General features: G+C 36.4%; 2 protein-coding genes across 2 annotated transcripts; one reads left to right on the forward strand and one right to left on the reverse strand.

Moving 5' to 3' along the window:
• The first annotated feature begins 4,743 nt into the window (after positions 1 to 4,743).
• LOC113305069 (putative ubiquitin-conjugating enzyme E2 38) lies at positions 4,744 to 5,706 on the forward strand. Its single transcript, XM_026554178.1, has one exon. It carries the CDS (start codon positions 4,744 to 4,746, stop codon positions 5,704 to 5,706), a length of 963 nt encoding a protein of 320 aa, XP_026409963.1.
• Positions 5,707 to 6,776: 1,070 nt separating this feature from the next.
• Positions 6,777 to 7,623, reverse strand: LOC113305070 (pentatricopeptide repeat-containing protein At4g33170-like). Its single transcript, XM_026554179.1, has 3 exons — positions 7,380 to 7,623; positions 7,014 to 7,211; positions 6,777 to 6,898 (listed from the first exon to the last, which is right to left on the reverse strand). Exons 1-3 carry the CDS (start codon positions 7,621 to 7,623, stop codon positions 6,777 to 6,779), a joined length of 564 nt encoding a protein of 187 aa, XP_026409964.1.
• Positions 7,624 to 8,911: the final 1,288 nt, after the last annotated feature.

Consider the following 8,911-nt stretch of genomic DNA (forward strand, 5'->3'; position numbering starts at 1 on the left):
TCAGAAAAAAAAACAGAGTACTCTGTTTCATGAGTTAGAGAAAAAAAACACCAACTTCTACTTGAATTGGATCTCTGCAAAAAAGAAAATATGAAGTAACATAAAACAGAGTTCCAACTTCTTCTGTTTCTTCTACTCCTTCCTCTGGAAGAGCAAAAATTGAAAAAAAAAACAAAAAAAACAAAGCGAAAAACAGAGCAAAAAAACAGAGCAAAAAAACAGAGCAAATTCAACCATTTGCAATATGTCTAACAATTCTTTTATGGACGTTAGCATAAACACAAACACTAGACTTATGATAACAGATATTCTGACCAGACACCAAGCTGATATTTCTAAATGGATTTCACCCACATACCACCTCATATCCCTTCTGAAACAGACATAATATTATTGAATGGATTCTCTTATTCACTTTAAAGTACATGGTTTGCAAGCAGAAATTATATTAAACTTAACGAAGCCACAGCCAAACTGGCCAACAGAGGGATTGCATGGTTGTTGCAACAGAAGGGATTCCAACAGGTATAGTTTCACAACGTACAGTAGGATTTATTTTTGCGAGTATCAAATCATTATAGTGGCAGAAAAACAAGAAAGACAAAACCAACCTTCTTGAAAATTTGAACTTTTTTGAGGTCGGCTATCTTAGCTTCTGCTGTAGCTACTCCTAGTAGATAATAGAGATAAAATACAATTTCAGCTTTGTTTGCTTCCTTAACACGAATCTCCAAGCCATGTTCATCAAGTTAAGATTATTGACTTTGAACTCCAGACCATGCATGCTGGTATTCTAAATCTCTAGCGTCAATGGCATCCCTTCATAACCAGAAAAGATCACGCTCAAACAAACATATCACCCTTCTGAAACCCATATTTGCACTTGACCAATCACTAACAAAGAAACTGCAACAGGGTAAAGGCATCAATCAACCTCAATGTATGAATTATGAAGATCATCACAAAAGATATTCACCAAGTACATGCTCTTTTCTATAAGACATAAACAACAGAAATACTAAAAAAGTCAAATGAAAGAAAAAATATTCCACCAAGACTTTGTAATGTGAAAACAATGGTTTGTTATACAACTTATACCGAGAATTAAGGCAGATAAGAGTATAGAAAGTTAGTCAATAAAACATGATGAAACTGGTTTCATCCCAGCCTAAATATCATTGAAACCAAATTTAACCAAATTTAAAACATGATGTAACTGGTTTCATCCAAGTTTAAACATGGGTGAAAACAAATTCAAATTTTTTTAAAACATAATGAAACTAGTTTCATCCCAGCCTAAATATCGATGAAACCAAATTCAACCAAATTTAAAACATGATGTAACTGGTTTCATCCTAGTTTAAAATGGGTGAAAGCAAATTTGACCCAATTTAGTATAAGGATGAAACCATCCTTGTTTACAGTGAGTTATACCTAATTCAAAAATCATAGTTTCATCTTACCTATAGATGAAACCGGTTTCATCCTAGTTTCATCTATCTCTGTGGTTAGTCCATTTCAATTTAGTTTAAAATGGGTGAAAGCAAATTCGACCCAGTTTATCCTTGTTAGTGAGTGATACCTAGTTCAAAATTCATAGTTTCATCTTACCTATAGATGAAATCGGTTTCATCCTAGTTTAAAATGGGTGAATGCAAATTCAACCCAATTTAGTATAGGATGAAACCCAGTTTAAGTAAAGTGGGTGAAAACACAGCAAAAATATCATACCCAAGAGATGTTGATAGTAGAGTCAACCTTTTTTCCATGCATTCCATCCTTTGGTTCTTTACATCTATCTCTGTGGTTAGTCTATACACAAGATTCTGCAGTCTCTTTACCTCTTCATATAAACAGGTTGCCATCAACCTCAAATCAGCGACAATCTATACGGAAAAAAAGAACAATGAGACGAAAATTAAGTTACCCATCAAATGAAACTAACAAATAAGAAAAATCACAGGTAATGAGATTTAAATGTTGGTATTTCCAATTAAAATTTTAAATTGGATTAAAACAACCAATAAAGTTCTGATTCTAGTTTTTAATTTGATTTAATATGAAACAATCAATACAGTTCCATTCCAATTTTTATATTTGATTCACATATAACAATAAAATGGATCGATCTAGCAATCCAGACTGATTGGGATTGAAAAAAATACAAAAGGATCCGTGAGTTTCAAATTAAGAGATGAAAAGTGTTCTAGACTATGAATCCAATCAAAGTTTATACCTTTTTGAGCAATTGATGAAGAAATCGAAAGGAGCTGCCTTTTGGAATGTTTTGAGAGATGTAGAGAAGGCTGCAAATCTAAATTGGCATTAATAAAACCAGTGATATATATCGGAGAAGATGAATTTCGATCAAAGGAGGAACCTTTATGAGGAAGGTGGTGGTGTTGGTTGTAGTTTCTGTAGATGCTGATGGCGGTGGTAGTAGTATTTTCGATGGGTGCGGTGGTGGAGGAAGGTGGTGATGTTGTTTGTAGTTTTCCGTAGATGTTGATGGTTGTGGTTGTAGTATTGTCGATGGTGGTGGTGGTGGTAGATGTGGTTATAGTTGATAATGGTGGTGGTGGAGAAAGAGAATATCGATAGCAGAAGAATAACTCAATGAATTCGGTGGAGAGCAGTTGAAGATGGGTTTTGGAGATAATTGGTGGTGGTGCTGGTGGTGGTGATGAAATTTTTTTGAAGAGAGAGTTTGATTTTCCACGGTGGTGATGGCGGAGATGGAGAAGAGCTTGTTTTACACTTTTTTCAGATCTGATTTGTGTTCGAGCGAAGAAGACGAGAAGAAATGATTCTTTTGGTCATTTGAAGAAGATGAAGAAGGGCAGTAACGTCTCTTCCCCTTAAAAGATTCTTTTGGTCATTTGACCCAGAAGGAAAGCTTATCCGTCCATTTGACCCAGAACACATACATTTTTGGCTATATAACCCATTTTCTGTTAATCGCCACTGTTAGAAAGCTTGGAGAATAGAAATGAAGAGAGGAATGACAACACATAATGGAAGAATGAGATGAGAACCCTAACTGTTATACAACCCGTTTAGTTGCTACTAATCATGTCCGTCGAAATAATCATCGAGATATAATATAAACACGATCTATATGGTAACAGATCTAGTGTAGTTAGGTTAAGGACAGACATGTAAATGTACCAACCCGATTTAACTCTGCTGACTTGGAGGTCCCTACCGACATAACCATGCTACAAACGGAAGTGTGACTTATTTATTAATACTTTGTAATTGTATAACTGTTTAAATCAGGTCTTAATTGTAGGACTGTTTTATACATTTCCCTGATATATAAATAAAAAGAAACTCAGTTTGGATAGTTGAATAATGTGATGGCAAGGTAATTAATTAGATGGGTCACTATCAAGGGTTTTAAAGCGTGAAAGGCGGAACGTGAAACGTTTCTTATTTTTAAAAAACGAATCACATGTTGTAACGCGGAGTAAGATTCATAATTGGTTTTTAAAAAGGTATATTTAAATACACGCCTATAAATATAATTTAACTATATTAGGATTCGACATTTGATGTATGAATATTATTGTAAATAAGAACAACGTCCATTATTACACCAAAAACTAGTACGGTACTGTGGTAAAGGGTGTTCTTTGCTCCATCCCCTTTTATATAAATTTTGGATTTTCAAGTGGTTCAGTAGTTGACTTAAATTATGCATTTACGTTTCTTGGGTGTTCCACCGATACACTTGGAAGCATTTATGCGAAATTTGAAGCAAAGGTAGGCTTGTAGAAACCATGGTCACTTTATGCCACCCATGAGAAGACATACCAGGGTGTAGATGTGTAAAACGTTGCCGCTCAGCACCGCCCAGTCTACGAAATCACGTGTTTAACATGCCATGCTAGAAGACGTGATGTGCCGTGCTGCGTCGGAAAAATAAACTGTCTTGTCAGGCATATATATTTTATGTTTTCCAATATAAATATTTTCTGTATATTTAGGCATTATATGCGTTGTTATGAAAATAATTCAACATACCCACGATAAAATGCCAATGATTTGCCAGAATAAAGGTTTTTCTGTGAAATATACACAAAATGTGATTTATGGCGCCATGTTCTGTAGTATTTTATACTACCTCCGTTTCTAAAAAACAGATACTTTCACTTTTTCCATTTGACCTATTTTTAGGCCAAACTGAAAAAAGTGAAAGTATCTCTTTTTTCCAGAAACGGAGGGAGTACATAGTATATGACGTATTTTTTTACCATGTTGTGTTGTGTCGTGCTACGTGTTTATCCGTGCCTCGTACAGTACTGAGCTACTGTGCCGATTAGTCTAGTCCATCTCATCTAATGAAATTAATAACGTGTTGTACCGTGCAGAACTAAGTCACGTGCTGGGCTTGTCTATGCTCAAATTTTAGCACGCTGGATTAGGCTCGGGCTGGCATAGGCCATTTCCACCCCAACCCGTGTAGTTGTAGTTGGGACTATTCACATGTCTTAACTGCGCCTACTGACACGTACAATGTTTATCTATATTGGAAGTGGATTGCCAAGTCATAACTGCGCACTGACACGTACAATGTTTATCTTTATGTGGAAGGAGTTTCAGATGAGTAGAAACTCTACCGAACTTGGGAGTCATATTTCCCCTATGACTTGGGAAGGATATTCTACACATATAAATACATACACTCGGGAATTAATGGGATATATCATCTTAATTAACTAATTAAGAAGTTCAGTCATAATGGATTTGGAGGAAGAAGTGAGAATTCAGATAAGAGAACTAGTGGACATTCAGACAAGAATGGAAGCTGAAGAAGAAAAAAATCGAACAAGGCAGAGGAATATCGTGAAGAGTGAATTCAAGCAATTCGATACCATCAAAGACGAATTCTTTACCGATCATCACTATTATTATGATCACCAAAAGAATTTGAATCACCAAACAATTGAAAGTATATCTCGTGAATGTGACATCTTAAAACAGGGACTCCCCGATTGCATCTTTGTTAGGGCCAACAAGGTAAAACCAGATCTCTTGCGAGCAGTGATCATCGGACCTGAAGGTACTCCTCACCACGATGGTCTCTTCTTTTATGATATTTACTTACCTTCCAAGTTTCCCGATGAATCTCCCAAAATTCGTTCTTTTCATGCCGGTGGGTGGGATGAATGTAATATTCCAAGTCCATGTCCTTGGAGTCCTTCCACATCCACAATTCTAGAATCTTTAAGATCTATACGTAGATATCAAATCTTTAGAGCAAATTTTATTCACATAAATGAGATGGCAACTTTGTTGGATAATGAATTAGCTTATAAGTTCAATTGGAGTACAATGGTTGATGTACTTAATAAGCCTCCTAGGTATTTTGAAAATTTTGTTGCTCGTCATTTTCATGATCGTGCCGAAAAGATTTTAACAACTTGTAAGGCATATATTCATAAGAGAGTCAACACGGTTGATCATCCCGTTATTAGGGTTCCATGGCAAGACGAATTTAATGTAATGGAGAAGCACTATAACAAGCTTGTGGATGCGTTTCAAAAGAACGGATCTTCTGTGGCTGATTTGTCTAAGCTTGGAATCGAGTTTCATGGTGAGTCATCTTGGGGTACGGGTATGCAGTTAGCTGGATGGGCGGCAGTAATTATTGTCACCTTAGGCGCATTGCCTGTTGCGTGTTATATTATAACCAAGATCTAGTTTCACGGTACGTGAACGGTGATTCCTCTTGCACTTGGGGTGTATGTATTGATGGATCAGTGGTACTTTACGTTTTCTATTTTTACGTATGCTTTTTTATTCTCTGTTATTATATCATGCAAGCACGTACATGGTTTATAATGAGTAGTTTTTCACTAATGGTTCCAACTTCCAATTCAACATGGTTTGCACCCAAGATGTTCTTCAACTTGCAAACTATTCTATTCGTAATTACTAAAGTTTTCCATTTAATTAGTAAACCAATAACACCTGGGTAGATTATTTAGAATGTTCTTTGACCTAGATATCATATATTCTGCAACATATTATAGATCTCTGGTGAACTGGTATCTGTCACAATTGGTTCCAGACATTAACACCAATCGTATTCCCATACAAATGGGGGATCTCGCGTGTATTATATGCATTACTGAAACATTTTCTGCACATAATAAACCAATTCTCCAGGGAATGAAACTAGTCGTCCAAACTCGGTTTTGTTTATGCATGTGTACGTGCCGTGGTTTCCATGTTTCCATGGTCGAAAAAAGAAGAAGATGGTAATATTCTGCATTCGCGCAAATGGGTTCATATATCCATTACAAATACTAAATAATATTTTCCGTTAAAGGTTTGTCAGTGACGCTTGCTTTTTGTATTGAAAAACTGCTCCGGCTTGATCCCAACAACTTTTGAACTCTTTTCCTGGCTTTCTTTCGTTAGTTCTGCAAGAGTTTCTTTTCAAAATAAAGGTCTTGTTGGCTTTATGAACGGGCTTTATGAAGTATGATGAAAAATTTCCCTATATTTCTACCCTGCGTGGAGTCGCTTCAAGCAGTAATACTGACCATTATAGGGCTTACAAGTTGCTGCAACTTAGCTAGCTTGGTGAATTACACATAGTTCTATTGAGGCAATGTTGCACCATTGGCTTAATCTGATTTCTCAAAGACTTCACTATTTCGGGGTATGAAACTCTTTTATTTATAGTTTTTAAATGATGAGTACATTTATGATACATTAAGAATTCAGTTTGATACAAGAAGGAAAGTGAAAGAAGAAGGTGAGCTTCATGAAGCAATCGAAATCGACAACAATGAATTATTGGCAAAAAAAGTAAATACAGCATTAACATTACCAGAAATCTTTGCATGACCACAACCCATGATCCTTGAAGTCATGAAAACGGTTTCTATCCCGCAAAAAAAAGTAAATACAGCTTTAATGTTACCAGAAGTCTTTACATTACCAGCTTCGCAGCAGAGTGACAGTCATTGCAAACACGAAGATTCTTCACCACTCAGTACGAGTACCAGGGCTTGTACTTTTGAGTCCAAAAGAGATTGCTAACTTCTGTCTGAAGTGCAGACTAAGGGCCTTTTCCTCTTCGTCCACGTCAAATAGTACTTCAGGTTTGTCGGGTACATAACCTGCTATCTTTAACCTGGATATCATATCCTCCAACATTTTATAGATCTTTGATGATATGGGATTCAACCCATCACCTTTAAAGAATTCATGAACGACACTATCTACTTCAATCAAGCTGCAACCTGGAGGTTTCTACATTTTCCTCTCCCCCATAAGCTTCCTTGTTTGTTTCGCTTTCCCGCACTTTCTTAGTGAGCTATACATAAAAGACAGCGGAACCTAGGTTGCAAAATTTAGGTTACCATGACTCCTGCAAGAACCAAGAAGATCACTCGGCACAAAATAATCTGGTTTCATGGGCATATCTTCTATTAACTCCTCAGCCTTGGTAATTTTACCCGCCCGGCCTAACATATGCCATAGACCATAGACCATTAACATAGAATCAAAATGCGAGTACCCTTCATGAACAACCCATGTGTGACTAAAAGCATCCAAGACAACAACAAAAGTAATAGCATCTGATTTTACCCCACTTTTTTGCATATCATAGAGGAATTCCTTCTCTCTTTGTCAACTCATTCAAGACCAACGATCATAGTATTAGGAGAATATATCTTTCTAATAGTTAGGATTTGGTATCTATGTAAACAGAGTTATTCTAGGAAAATGATTCCTCGAGAGTCAAGGAAATGCCGACTATTATAACATATAAATAGTTTGAGATTAATGAGAAAAGGGAGACGATCCTATTGAGAATTTAACATGGCCTCAAAGCCTGGTTTCAACCTAAAATTTTAAAAATTCTTTTCAGCCGAAGAAAAAAACCAGAAACCTTGAAACTATTTTTATGAGAGATGACAAAAGATGATGATCCACAATCATCAAACATGACGAAGAAAGATCCAGTTTATCACCTAGGATCAAGTGATGGTCCGGGTATTATTATTACCCCGATCATATTGAAGGGAACTAACTATGATGAATGGGCTAGAGCCATTGGAAGATCTTTGAAAGCAAAGCGTAAGTTTGGCTTTGTTGATGGAACTGTGAAGAAACCTACTGGAGATGCTGATCAGGTGGAGGAATTGAGTGTTGTACATTCTATGATTGTTTCATGGATTACCAATACCTTAGATTCTTCTATCCGATCAACACTGAGAGATTATGATGATGCAAGTACTCTCTGGACATACTTGAAGAATATATTTCGTGTTGTTAGTGGAACTAGAACTTGTCAACTCAAATCTTCTCTCAGTGAGTGCAAGCAAGGAAAATCTGAAGCTGTAGATGTGTACTTTGGAAGACTTAATAAAATATGGGAAGAGTTGATCACATATATAAAGACACCACGATGTAGTTGTGGTCTGTGTACTTGTGACATTGCAACACAAGTCACTACTTTAAGTGAAGTAGATTATCTTCATTCTTTCTTAATTGGGTTAGACAATATGTATGGGTCGATTCGTGAACAATTATTGGCAAGAGATCCATTGCCAACGATTGATGCTGCATACCAAGCTGTAGTGAATGCTGAGCGCTTGAGAATAGTTGATGTCTCACTGTCTAAAGAAGGAAAAGATAATGTGATGGCTTTTAAGGTTCAACCTTTCCCAAAAGGAAATACTAGTAATTATGTTACTATTTTAAATGTTTGTAACCACTGTCAGCAAGATGGACATACAGAAGATGGCTGTTTTGAATTAATTGGATACCCTTACTGGTGGGGATATAGACCACGAGGTGGGTTTTTCTCTGGTAAAGGATCTGGCAGAGGTAACAAGGGTGGTGGTAGAAATAATCCTTGTCATGGTGGTTTAACATATGGAAGAGG

Source organism: Papaver somniferum, chromosome 8 (genome assembly GCF_003573695.1).
Source record: "Papaver somniferum cultivar HN1 chromosome 8, ASM357369v1, whole genome shotgun sequence".
In the NCBI taxonomy this organism is placed as follows: Eukaryota; Viridiplantae; Streptophyta; class Magnoliopsida; order Ranunculales; family Papaveraceae; genus Papaver; species Papaver somniferum.

Excerpts from the sequence above, each read along its gene's own strand:
- LOC113305069 (XM_026554178.1), top strand. The coding sequence starts at position 4,744 with ATGGATTTGGAGGAAGAAGTGAGAATTCAGATAAGAGAACTAGTGGAC.
- LOC113305070 (XM_026554179.1), bottom strand. The coding sequence starts at position 7,623 with ATGCAAAAAAGTGGGGTAAAATCAGATGCTATTACTTTTGTTGTTGTC. Across the intron at positions 7,212-7,379 it reads TGGTTCTTGCAGGAGTCATG|GTGATGGGTTGAATCCCATA; the intron begins GTAACCTAAATT and ends AATTCTTTAAAG. Across the intron at positions 6,899-7,013 it reads AAGTACAAGCCCTGGTACTC|AAACCGTTTTCATGACTTCA; the intron begins GTACTGAGTGGT and ends TTTGCGGGATAG.